The 14,024-nt window shown below is 40.5% G+C and overlaps 1 protein-coding gene across 1 annotated transcript in view; it reads left to right on the forward strand.

Annotated features, from left to right (window-relative positions):
• Nucleotides 1–14,024, forward strand: part of CPAMD8 (C3 and PZP like alpha-2-macroglobulin domain containing 8) — a 172,004-nt gene that overhangs the window by 51,446 nt on the left and 106,534 nt on the right. Inside the window, exons 11-13 of the mRNA XM_069102094.1 lie at nucleotides 91–318; nucleotides 7,832–8,002; nucleotides 9,201–9,329. Coding sequence (XP_068958195.1) covers nucleotides 91–318; nucleotides 7,832–8,002; nucleotides 9,201–9,329 — 528 coding nt within the window. The remainder of the gene's footprint in view (nucleotides 1–90; nucleotides 319–7,831; nucleotides 8,003–9,200; nucleotides 9,330–14,024) is intronic.

Below are 14,024 nucleotides of genomic sequence, written 5' to 3' on the forward strand. Positions count from 1 at the left end.
AGCAACAAAGTACCAGACACTGAAAGAAAGGGAAAGTTTCACCAAAAGTTGTTTGAATATATAACATCTCCTTCCTGACTCTGCCTGCAGATACACGGCTCTGTGGTCTTTGATGTGTGTGTAAAGGATATGATGCCAGCCGATGTTCCAGAGCACTTTCGAGGCACTGTCAACATTTGGGCAACCGTGACCAGCATTGACGGCAGTCAGCAGGTTACCTTTGATGATTCTACCCCTGTGCAGAAGCAGCTCATTGAGATCAGATATAGCAAGGATACCCGAAAGCAGTTCAAGCCTGGTCTGCCTTACCGAGGAAAGGTATGTTCCTGATATACCTGCGTTCACTGATATTCTGCTACCTTTCTTTAAGTCATTATATATACCACGGTGAGGTACGTATAAGCCTTGCTTCCCTTCCTCTCTTCCCCCCTCCCACCTCCCCAAAACGGTTTCATATAAAACCTGATTGTGGCCCCCCATCATGCTTTTAATATACCCTGAATGCCATAATGTACATTGAAGGAGAACACAAGTTATGTTCAAACAGAACAGAACAGACTTTCCTTGAATGAGAAGAAATGTAAAGTAAAAAATTCACAGCTGAGTCCTAAGTAATTGTTTTAAGGGCATACTTACATTCTAAATAGACTTTGTTTTCAAGGTGCAGCTTGTATTCAGTAATCAGGATTTATTGAATCACACGCCTGAGAGGGACCTTAACAATTCAACTAGTCTGGTGCATATCCAGTAACCCCCCTAGACATGGGAGACTGTCCTACAAAGAATTATAAAGCACTAAGCCAGAGTAAGGTGATAATAACAGCTCTCATTCATACAGAGCCTAAGGTTTGCAGAGAGTTTTCTAGATCTCTCGTTTGATCCCTTACAGCAATCCTGGGAGATAGGTACTATTATTATCCCATTTTATGGAAGAGAAGACTTTAAATTACTTGCTTAGGGTCACATAGCTAATAAGTATCTGAGGCAGGATTTGAGCTTAAGTCTTTCGGTCTCCAAGTCTAGTGCTCTTCCAGAGTTCACAATGCCTTCCTCTGGTCACATTACAAGAATGTGGCCAAGCTCCTCTCCTCTCTAGTCCCAAGCACTCCTGAGAAATTCCTCCTCAGAAACTTGCCTGGAAGGCCTGCAACACTGCATAGCCAACAATAATACCTAGCACTGATTTCGCATGTTAAGCTATCTATATATATATAGATATATATCTATATCTATCTATCCATCCATTGATCTGTCTATCTACATATTATTTCATATGATCCTCACAACAACCCTGTGAGATAGGTGCTATTATCCCCATTTTACAGATGAGGAAACTGAAGCTGATAAGTTAAATGACTTGCCCAGGATCACTTAGCTGCTAATTTCAGACTAAGCTGCTAAATGTTCAAATACTCAGTTCCAAACTAACTTGCTGTTTTTATACAAGCTCCAGGGCATGATCAAATGTTTTCAACAAATCCAAATATACTTCCTGTGCAAGACATTCCCTTTCTTCCAGTGGCTTTTAAGAACTCCTAAACTAATCAAGAACATTTTGCACCTAGTCTATAAAGCCTTTTTTTTAATGATTGACTGATTCAGTATAAGTATTCTCATCCAATTATGGTGCCATGATATGGAATCTTTGGGTGATTGATTGACTCAACTTATTTCCACTCTTACATTTTAAAATATAGAGGAGCCAACGAGGGAAAATTCTTTTATGGATCTGATTCTTACTAACAAAGAGGAACTGGTTGCCAAAGTGAAAATGATGGCAACTGTGGGGGAAAGCGATCACTGTCTCTTAGAGTTTGTGACCAACAGGGATAGGAAATCTTGGCTCAGTCTGACAAGCACCTTAGATGTGGGGAAAGCAGATTCCAAAAGTTTCATATGAAAGATACAGAGATCCCTCCTGTGAACTAAAATGCTACAGGGGAAAAAAGCCCAGTAGGAATAGGAGATTCTCAAGAATGAAAATCTGAAGGCACAAAGGGAAACAATCCTAATGGGGAAGAAAATTGGGATTTGTCACAAGAGACAAATATAGATGTACAAATAACTTACCAACCAACTTAATCTTTAAAAAGAAAGGTGCAGAAGATGGAAATGAAAGTAAATAATTAGGGATAAATATGAGTTTGGTGAATTAATTAGTGTCACCAGAGAAGCCAGTGATTGTATTTTTTCTGCTCTGGTAAACTGTTCAAATAAACCCAGAATAATCCTTTGCCAGAAATCTCCTCATGGCGGACCAAACAGTTTTAAATCTTTCTCCTGTCCTAGCTTATTCAGGGTCATCCTCTTCAGCACACCCATTCAAGGAAGAGCACACAGTTTAGCAATCCCTTGACTTAACAACTTTATCACTTTTGCTGGCTTAAAAAAGCAAAGTAAAATTTTAAATTCACACAAGAGTAAACACTTCCCAAGACCTAAGGGAAACATCAGGTTCCAAGGTAATGTGCTTGCCCTCTTGCTAGACAGCGGGGAAGGGAGAACAAAAATGAGGATCTTCAGTTTCCCTCCTGAATGAATTTTAGCAGCTCAGCTCACATCCATAACATGGTTACCCCTTGCTAAGGTGTCCTTCAGATAACTCCCTTCCATTTTTCATGGTGGATTCTTCTCAGCTCCTACTTCCTGCCCATTGATGACCCTTCCATTTCTTGTTCCCACAAGTTCAAAAGGTAATAAGGGTAAGCTTGGTAGTCCAGGTCTGATAACTGCCAGTGGAAGTGGGTGCCTCCTTCCAAATCTCGTGAATCATTGTCCCCAGGGGTGTGGGCAGAGGCCTATACTTAAGTAAGGAAATAGAAAACAGTCACGCTTGATGAATGAATGAATGAATGAATGAATGAATGAATGAATGAATGAAAAGACATTTATTAAACTCTTACTTTGTTCCAGGCACTGTTAAGTAAGGCTGGAAGATACAAAAAAGAAAAAAAAAAACAAGGCAGTCCTTGACCTTAAGGAATTTCTATTCTAATAGTGGACAACAGCACCTATAGAGAAGGTTGACCAGGGAAGAAGGTTTTGAAATGTGAGTGAAGTGATAGAGTAGTTGTTTGATGAGCCCTTTCCAGGAATGGTAGTGTTATTGATGTGATCTCCCTTCCTAAAGCAATAGAGGGACAGCAGCAGGGGTGCTGCAGCAGCATGTCATGAAGATGGATGGGGAAAAGCAACACGAGGGTCTGGGTCACACTCCCCACCTGAAAGCCTAGGTGCTCAGGGCAGTAGGTAAAGTGCCAAGGGAGAGATGGATTCTGAAGTTCAGGAAGATGTTATGAAGATGGAACCAATGCTGAATTCCAGTAACCTGGACCAGATTAGGTGTTCAGGTACTGAAAGAGCTAGCAGATGTGATTGCTAAGCCACTGTCAGTAATATTTGAAAGATCATGGAAAACAGGAGAGGTACCATGAGATTGGATGAGAGCAAATATCCCAATTTTAAAACAAGTCAAGAGAACAGTCAGCAAATTATGAGCCAGCAGGCTTGACTTTGGCTCCTGGGAAAACTGTAGAAAGGATCACTGAAGAGATGGTTGGTGAATATTTGGAACAAGGGTGGGGACCTGTGGCCTCGAGATCACACTTGAGGACCTAGAGGGCCACATGGAGCTTCAAGGCTGTAGGTTCCCCACCCCTGATCTAGGAGAAAAAAAAAAGCAGTGAAGCTTCACTAAGACCACATTATTCAAGATGAGCCCAATTCCCCTTTTTTTTTTCATAATTACTAAACAAGTTGATGAGAGAAGTATGGTAGATATGTGTTACCTAGATTATATAAAATTTATCATACTATTCTAGAAGACAGAGGTAAGTGGATGGGATGGCAATACAATTAGATGGGTTCAGAACTGTAGGATGTCTGCATTCAAAAAGTAGTTGTCCCTGGTTCCATGACAGGGTGGCAGGAGCTCTCCAGTGGAGAGCAGGGGTTCTTAAACGTTTTCTGCTTTCAACTCCTTTTCGTATTTCAGCAGTGTTCCTTGGTGTTACATGGTGTGATGGCATGCATTTGTGCAAAATGTGTGTGCTGTGTGTTCAAAACCAAGGCTGCAGTGAAGTTGCACCAGCAACTTGGGCAAGTGCTACCAGAAATACCTTGGAGTCATTACGCATTTGATTTTGAATTCATTTTTGGTTGTTGTGCATTTTACTGTTGTGAAATTTTTCAGTTTAAGAAACACTGCTCTAGAGATCTGTGCTTGGCCCTGCACTGTTTAATATTTTTATTAGTGACTTAGATAGAAGGCGTAGACAATGTGCTCCTCATATTTACTGATGACATTCAGCTAGGAGGGAGAGCAAACATCTTGAATGACAGAGTCATAGTACAAAAATGTCTTGACAAGTTAGAGCACTGGGATAAATCTAATAATGTGAGTTCAGTAGGGATAAAAGCATTATATGAAACTTGCATACAAAAGAGACCAAACCAGCCTGTCAGAGGTATGGTTAGACAAAGTTTGTGTTTTTAGTGTGTTGAGTCGTTTCAGTTGTGTCCTGCTTTTCATGACCCCATTTGGGATTTTATTGGCAGAGATACTGGAATGGTTTACCGTTTCCTTCTCCAGTTCATTTTACAGGAACTGAGGCAAACAGGGTTAAGTGACTTGCCCAGGCCCGATTTGAATTCAGATCCTCCTGACTCCTAGGCTGGGGGCTCTATCCACTGCTGCCCATTTGTAGTGTACTCCAAGCTTGTTGTAAAATGAGTCAGCAGTGTGATGTAGCAATCCCAAAGCTAATATGAACTTGGGATGCAGTGAGGGGCAAAACATGCAGAAGTAGGGAGATGATAATCCCATTGTAACCTGGCCTTGTCAGACCTCATGTGGAGGATTGCATTTTGTGCAACTCTGTGCTTCACACTTCAAGAAGGCTATTGATAAATTAGACAGTGTCCAGAGGAGGGCAGCCAGGATACTTGCTTAATGGTTGCAAGTCCATGTCAAAGGAAGAGTGATTGAAGGAACTGGAGATATTCATTCTGGAGAAGAGAAGGCAGAGGAAGGACAGTGTAGCTGTGTTTGAAAGGATTCAACTTGTTCTGTTTGGTCCCTGAGGGCAGAACCAGGAGCTCTAAGTAGAAATTGTAGAGAGACCAATTAAGACTTGATATTAGTAAATAATTACTACTAAGTGGAGCTATCCAAAAGTAGAAGGCACTGCCTGGAGATGGGGTGATTCTCCCTCCTTGGAGGTCTTCAAGCAGAGACTAGATGAGTGTTTATTAGTCACAGTGGGGAGTGCTTTTATGCATAACTTGAACTAGATGACTGGCAAGGTCCCTCCCAACTCTCTGATTTTGTGATTCATTGAGGTTGTTTTCCCTGGTTCTGTTTACTGGGACCTGGGAATTTCCTCTATAGGTGATGCAGCCCTTGCCTCCCCAGACATAACTACTGAAGATCCCCCCAAAAGAAGGCTCTTGTTAACAAAGTCCTTGGTAGTCTTGAACAGTTTAATATGCAAAAGCAGTAAGGTTTTATTAATGGAAATGATGTTAAAACAACAACAAAAACAACATTCATTGCCATTTGTTTTGTACCCTAAGGAGTATGGGACCTTTTCATGTGACTTGGGGCTAAAACCTCCTAAATATGTCGTCTCTTCATTAGAATGTGAATTTTTTGAGAGTAAGACTGTCTTGCTTTTCTGTTTGTATCCTTAATGCTTATCATGTAGTAAGTGCTTAATAAATAATTTTCATTCATTCCTCTTTTCTCAGGCTTACCAATATCTATTGTTTTATTGCTATTACTACTAGAATTATTACTAGAATTATGCTAAATAGTAGTGAAGAGAAGGAATATCCTTGCTTCATGTTTGCATTTATTGAGAAAGCTTTTCATGTTTCTTCATTACAAATAATAGCTTTTGGTTTTACGCTTGCAATTTTTATCATTTTAAGAATTGCCCTTCTGTGTTTATGATTTTAAGAGGTTTTAAATAAAAATTTTATTTTATCTAAGATTTTCTGCATCTGTTGATATAAGCATGTTGTATAAAAGCATTGAATTTAGAATCATGGTTTGAATTCATATTCTTCTACTTCCTATCTATGTAACTATAGGCAATTTAAAAAAATTAATTAAATTTTTATTGTAAACATCAAAAACATTGACATGTCCATATACAAAAAACAGAAAAAAGAAGACTGTGTATAAAAACATGAATTTGTTATATACAGTTTGAGGCTTTAAAAAAATATATATATATTAAATTGAACATAATAGTTCCAACACTGCCCTACTTTTCTGTATTCCCTTCTGAACTTATCTTGGCTTTCTTTTGTGTATTTTTAAATGTTCCATTGACATGTTTTTCTTTTTTTAATCATTACTTCCCCCCTACACACACACACACACACACACACACACACACACACACACACACAAACACACACACATACATACACACACACACCACTTTCTGCCAAAAACAAAAACCCTCCCTATAGCATGGAAGTATAATGAAGCTGATATTGGTCATAACTGAAAATGTGTATATACACCAACAGCCCATCATTTCTTTGTCAGAGGTGAAGAATATCATCATTAGACTTCTTAGAGTTATAATTGTTTATAACATTGATAAGAGTTCTTAGGTCTTTCAAATTTGTTTTCCTTCATAATGCTTTAATCGTATAAATTATTTTCCTGGTTCTGCTCACTTCATTCTATATCAGTTCACACACACATCTTCCCAAGTTTCTCTGATTCTGTCTTTTATATCCCATTGTATTCATGTGTCAAAATTTGTCCAGTAGTTCCCCAGTTGATGAGCATCCACTTTACTTCCAAGTCTTTGCTACAGTAAAAAGTGCTGTTATTAATATCTTTTCATATGGGTCTTTTCCCCCTGTCTTTTTCTTGGCATATATACCTCATAGTGGTATCATTTGGCCAAAGGTATACACAGTAGTAATTTGGAGGATTTACATCCAAATTGCTTTCTTTTCTTTTCTTTTTTTTCAATTAAGTAATTGGGATTAAGTAACTTGCTCAAGGTTACACAGCCAGTTATTTCTGGGTGTGGTGGTAAGTATCTGAGCCCGGATTCAATCCCAGGTCATCCTGACTCTGGGGCCAGTGCTCTTACTCACTGTGCTACCTGACTGCCCCTCCAAATTGCTTTCTTTAATGGTTAGATCAATTATGCAGCAATTACTTTTTTTCTCTTTTGTAATCTTTGCCAATATGATGAGTGTGAGGTGGAACCTCACATATGTATTAATTTGTATATCTATTATTAATAGTGATTTGGAAAATTTTTTCAAGGATTGATAACTTTGCATTTTTTCTTTTGAGAACTGCCTGTTCATGTCCTTTGATCATTTATCTTTCAGATAATGGCTTTTGTTCTTATACATGTATCTTGGATATTAGACCTTTGGCAGAGGAATTTGCTGTAAAGCAAAAAAAATTTGCCCAATTTACTGTTTCCCTTTTAATTATGTGTATTGATTTCATTTTGCAAAAAACATTTTAAATGTCATGCCATCAAAATTGTCTATTTTCTCTTCTGTGCTCATCTGTTTCCCTTGTTTAATCAAGAACTTGCCCCTTATCCCCAATTGTTAATCTGTAAAATGAGACTATCCTAAGTGATCTCCAAGTACCTTCTACCTTTTAATCTTATGTCTCTTTGATTATATCTAAATGATATCCCAAATTGCTGCCCCTTAAAACAGTGTCTCATGAGTACATATCTAGTATGGTTAACTGCTTTTTCTTGAATCATTAACTGTGTAATTATAAATTATTTTTAATAATCCATTCCCAAATTTCTGTTGCTTAAATGCTATCTAGGTGGAAGCATCTTACCCTGATGGTAGCCCAGCCAGTGGAGTGTTGGTTCGCATCAAAGCTGAATTGACTCCAAAGGACAATGTTTACACTAGTGAATTACTTTCTCAAGGAGGTGTAGTGGATTTTGAGATCCCCACAATCCCTCCCACTGCTCAGTATGTTTGGCTAGAGGTGAGTAAATCTTGTCTTTTAGGCATATGAGGGCTTTTATGTTAAAGGAGAACTTGGCATATATGTTGGAGAACAACTTTGGTTCTGTTATTTATATGTGTGTATGTGACACATGTATATATGGAAGGAAGGAAACAAGCATTCATTAAACACCTACTATGTACCAGCCAAAGTGCGAAGGACTTTACAAATATTGTATCATTTGATCCTCACAACAACCCTGGGAGGGAGGTGCTATGATGATCCCCATTTTACAGATGGGGAAATTGAAGTAGACAGAATTTAAGTGACTTGCTCAGGGTCACACAGCTAGAAGTGTCTGAGGCTGGATTTGAACTCAGGTTTTCCTGACTCAAGGTCCTATGGTCTCTCTACTTTGCCACTGTTAGAGTTCCTCCCCAGGAGTCCTCTATACCAGTGAAACCACAAGGACAGAGCCAAAACATCATATTTATAAAATGTTAGTATCTCCTCTGTCACAGATAGAGAGCTGGACCCTTTGAGATGGAGTGATTATTGAGTAAAGTATGTGTGTGAGAGACAGAAAGAGACAGGAAGAACTCACATGACTATTCCAACACATTTGGAATGACCATCAAGTGGTGTGCACAGTGGGTATTAAATACTGAGGAATAAGCTTAAGGCAGGAAGCATGTCCACATGTCTGCCCTCAGAGTTGATTCCATGTTTAGAGTAAACAGAGGAGGAAGGTCATCTGAGTCATATCCTCAAATGCATTCCCTGTTGGATGCATTGAGGTTGCATTCCAGGACCGAAAAGATGTGGAGCCTGAGTCCCAGTGTTGCTGCCCAGAGAGCAGTCTGAGCATTTGGGGAGAGGGGGTGGTTATGAAGCGTTGCAGATGTAGGTATCAGATGAATGGTTCTGAAGCCAGCTCCATACAGGAAAGGAGAGTTTTCAGGGAGAAGCCAAAGGGCCCTGAGTCTGGATGTGTTGGTGAGTGGGAAGTGACTGTGAGTGCGTGAGTCTGGTCAGAGAAAGGAGACTGTGCTGAGGGAACCAGCCCTAAGCCCAGTCTTTTGCCTCTGGTGCTACTTCTTCTGGGTCTGAGCCATTTTGGCTATTGTGGAAGAACTACTGAGTTGGAAGCTGGAATACCAGCCAGATCACAGGAACAGAGGCAGGAGAATGACTGGAAAACACATGCATAACATTCAAATGTATTTTTTTTCTTCAGACAAAAGTGTTAGCAATTGATGGAAAACCTGCTGGGAACCAATACCTACCCAGCTATTTATCCATTAGCAGCTGGTACTCCCCAAGTAAATGCTACCTTCAGCTCCAAGCTCCTGACTCATCCTTTCAGGTAAGGATTGCCTTGCACTCTAGAATGGTGGGTCAGGTCTAATAGGATAAAATTTAACAGGAATAAATACAACGTCCAGTTCTTGCGTTTAAAAAATCAGCTGTACAAGGATAAAATGGAAGAAGCCTCACTGAAGCCTGTGCTAAGATTACTTGAAAAGGACAAGCTTATAGCACAGGGCCTTTAGCAGACTGCAAACTTAATACATGTCAGCAACGTAATATTGCAGCCAAGAAAGTTGAAGTGGTGTCAGAAAACCCCAGGGCTCAGGATGAAGGAGGTGAGAGTCAAACCCTCTTTTTGCTCAGTTCTAGATGCCACATTTCAGGAAGGACCTCAAAAAGCAGCAGTTTATGGGTGAATGGGAGAAGGGTGACCAGATCAGAAGAAAACCAGAGACTGTGTGATGCAGGGGTCAGCAAACTGTGGCCTGTGGGAGCCCACCCATGAGCTAAGAATGATGCTGACCATTGGTTTAAAGGAATGGAGCATGTTTAGCAGGGCTGCCCTGTGGAGGGGGATCAGCCTTGTTCTGCTTGGCAGACAACACTAGGATCAGTGCAAAGGCAGATTTTACATCAATGTAAAGAAAAACTTCCTGATGGTTAAAGCTTCCTATCCAAGAGGAGAATGGGCTGCCCCACAGAGTAGTGCATGTCAAACACCACGTCTTCATTAAGCACTTGTTCAGGACAGCGTGGACTAGATGACGTCTGTGCTCCCTTCCGGTTCTCAGATTCCATGCTACTTTCAAAACACTGTAATTTTATTGGGTTGGCGCTTCCCTCCGCTGCACAGACTGATCCATCCCTTGAAGAGTCACCATGACTGACAAAGCCATCTCCCGGGGCTGGCCTTTGAGTAAAGAGTTTCTTTGCTCTCAGCTAAGCTGGTCCTTGACTAACAGGCTGTGCCCAGGACAGTGCTGGTTTCACACTTAGAACCTTGCTGGTTCTGACACTTTCCAGAATGGTTGTTCCACTCACTTAACCTTCTCCCCATCACCACTGGTGGACACTAGCAGAAGATGGTAGTGGAGAACTCTATCATTATGACTCTTCAATTCTGGCAATATACAATGAATCTCTGTGCTGAAGACAGAGAATCCTTTCCCAACGTTGCAAGAGCACAGAGTTCTGAGTTTTTTTCTTTTTTCTTGGGGGCTCTTTGTAGAAAAGTGTCATTAGCTTACCCACAGAAGGTGACTCCTCTCCATCACTGGAAGAAGGACACACAGCTCCTGCTTACAAGTATTTCAAGGTCACAGAGTTTCCCATTTGTTATCTCATCTGATCCTCACAAAATCCTGTGAGTTAGCTCTGATTGTCCTTGTTTTACAGGGAATGACTCTGAGACTCCCAGAGGCATCTCTAAATACAGTATTCCCTCTACTGCTTTAGGAATTTTGGGACTAGATGGATCAGGAACATAGATTTAGAGCCGATGGGACTTCAGATATCATCTAGTTCAACTCTGTTATTTTATGTATGAGGTAACTGAGGCCCAAAGAACTTAAATGATTTCCCAAGGTCCCCAGGTAATAAGAGGCAGAGTCAGGATTTGAGCCCATCTAAATCCAGGCTTCTTTCTATGGCAGCATGGTGAAATATTAGAGATTATCCAGTCTAACCCCCTAATTTTGTTTTTTTATTATTTTTATTTTTTATCGATGTCTTTTTATTTACTTTTAGTTTACAACATTCAGTTCCACAATCTCTTAAGTTTTAAATTTTCTCTCTCCCTCTCCTCTCTGCTCCGCCTTATAGCAGCATGTAAACAAATATAGGTCTACAAATACCTTCACATTGAACGTCTTGTTGTGAAGGATTATAGCCAATGAGCTGAACAATAAAAAAGAAGTCATAAAACAAAACACAAACGAGAGAGAGAGCTAGTAGTTTGCTTCAATCTGCATTCAGACTCTAGTTTTTTCTCTGACTGTGGATATCCCTTTTCATCATGAGTCTTTTGGAGTTGTCTTCTAATCTTGTATTGCTGAGAGGAGCTCAGTCTATCAAAGTTAGTCATCACACACACAATATGTCTGTAATTGTGTACATAGTTCTCCTGGTTCTGCTCTCCTCACTCAGCATCAGTTTATATAAGTCTCTCCAGGTTATTACGAAGTCTGTCTGCTCCTCATTTCTTATAGCACAGTAGTATTCCATTACATTCATATACCACAACTTGTTCAGCCCTTCCCCAACTGATGGGCATCCCTTTGACTTCCAGTTCTTTGCCACCACAAAAAGAGCTGCTATGAATATTTTTGTACATACATAACCCCCTAATTTTGTAAGTGAGGAAACTGAGGCCCAGAGAGGGGAAATGATATGTCAAAGGTTACAGAGAAAGTAAATTTCAGAGCTTGGAGTAGAACTTCCCATGGAATGTCTTTTCTTCACACCTGGATGACCCCACAGACCCCCACCCACCCACCCAGTTCTAACTGCTAGGATTCCATGCTGCCTCTGTAACAATTTCACATTTACATTGGGTATTCTTATGCATGAGTCAGACAAGGGGGCAAAGTTCCATTGTTCTCCGTATCGAATTCCTCATCAGTGTACTCATAGCCAGCCTGTGCTCAAGTTTCTCCCTGGCCTCTGGCCAAGGTGTTGCTTGTCAATGATAACCAGTTGCTATAGATTTTGAATATCTACAAATGACACCTGTCAGCATCTTGAGAAAGATGCTTCATAGTCATAGAAGCCAAAGCCCACACATGAGGCTGCTTATCTGAAACTGAGGATCAGTTCAGTCCGATCAAGGTTTTGTAGCTGCTGTATTTTACATAAGTTGAATGGGTAGTTCATATTTTATAGGACTTCCTTGGGAAGGAAACACAAATGGGATTCTGCACGGCTAATCTGGACACATTGTTCTTATTATGCTCTTGATTTAAACCAGTTCCACTGTGGGAAAGCTGGAGAAGGCCTTTCTTGCAACTGTGGGAACAGAGGCTCTTTAGCTCCCATTACTGTGTGTTCCAATTAGCCAAAGACTTTTTGCATAAACAATTCCATCATTTCATCCAGAAGTTTTATTAGTATGTTAGCAGGCACTGTCCTATGAATTATTCACATGATAACTTTTTAATTGTGTTTCCAGCTAAGTAAAAATGTTCTCTTTTCCAATCTGAAATTCTTAGGGTGTAGATGAATGCTTAGGCCAGTTTTGAGGTCATCATCCTATGAACTCAAGGATGTATCACATTTATCACATGACTTCATTGGGATTTAAGATTATGTATCCCAGCTGTATTAATAATTGTAATTTGAAGGGGCGGCCAGGTAGCACAGCAAGTAAGAGCACCAGCTCCAGTGTTGAGAAGACCTGGAGATCGAATCCCGGGCTCAGACACTTAGCACCCACCCAGAAACACCTGCCCGTGTAACCTTGAGCAAGTTACTTTTTAACCCCAATTGCTTAGGGGCGGCCAGGTGGCTCAGCGAGTAAGAGCACCGGTTCCAGTGTTGGGACAACCTGGAGATTGAATCCCGGGCTCAGACACTCAGCACCACACCCAGAAATAACTGGTCGTGTAACCTTGAGCAAGTTACTTAACCCCAATTGCTTAAAAAAAAAATAATAATTGTAATTTGAGTCAATGTCAGGGCTGGAAGGGTCCTCAGAGGGCATCTTTTCCCACACCCTTCATTTTACAGGTAATAAAATGGAAATCCCCAGATTTGTGATTTGTCCGGGTTTGCATAGCTGAAGAGATGGAACTAGAACCCAAGTATCTTCTCTCCTAGACTAGAACTCTTGAGGGCTAGAAAGTTCTTGTCTTAGGATCCTCTCTTCTGTTCCCTTCCTTTACTTTTCTTGGGCCATCATATGGAACAAGGAGTAGGTTTCTTTCATGTGGCTCTAGAGTTACAGATCACAGATTTGTCTTAATAGGAAGACAAACTTCTAACAGTGAGAGGTATCTGAAAATAAAATGCATCATCTTTGAGGTATTACACTCACTGTCACCAGTGCTGAGCTTGAACTACCATATGTTGATGCTCTTTTCTTTCTTTAAAAACATTTTTTGTCCCTATCACTACCCTAACTCCTACAAATAGAAGAGAAGCCCTCCTTTATAACAAATCAAACCAACCCAAGCATTGTCCATATCTGAAAGAGGATGAGCCTCATTCTGTACCTGCAAGCCCCCACTTCTCTGCCACCATCATCAGTCTTCTGAAAAAGTGTGACCAAAGGCACTACTTTGACTGGGGCTCTGAAGTCATTCATATTTGCTTCCTCAGTCCTTTGGCCTTTGTGTTCATTGTCTCCCTGGTTCTGCTCTTCCCTCTGGTTCAGTTTATGTGAAGTTTCTCTGAACCAGTCCTATTTGTCATTTAGTTCAGTACAGTAATGTTCCACTACATTCATGAACCACACTTAGTTTAACCATTCTCTAAATCATAGGCACCCGTTTTGTTTTGGACGACCTTCTGATGAGGGGTGGATTAGATGACTTCTGAAAGTTCTTCCAACTCTTTTTTTTTTTTTTAAGCAATCGGGGTTAAGTAACTTGCTCAAGGTTACACGGCCAGTTATTATTTCTGGGTGTGGTGCTGAGTAGCTGAACCCGGATTTGATCCAGGTCATCCCGACACTGGAGCCGGTGCTCTTACTCGCTGAGCCACCTGGCCGCCCCTAAGCAATTGGGGTTAAGTAACTTGCTCAAGGTTACACGGC

Source organism: Petaurus breviceps, unplaced genomic scaffold, assembly GCF_028583685.1.
Source record: "Petaurus breviceps papuanus isolate PSGF00001 unplaced genomic scaffold, PetGlider_PUasm1.0 523, whole genome shotgun sequence".
NCBI classification, from domain to species: domain Eukaryota; kingdom Metazoa; phylum Chordata; class Mammalia; order Diprotodontia; family Petauridae; genus Petaurus; species Petaurus breviceps.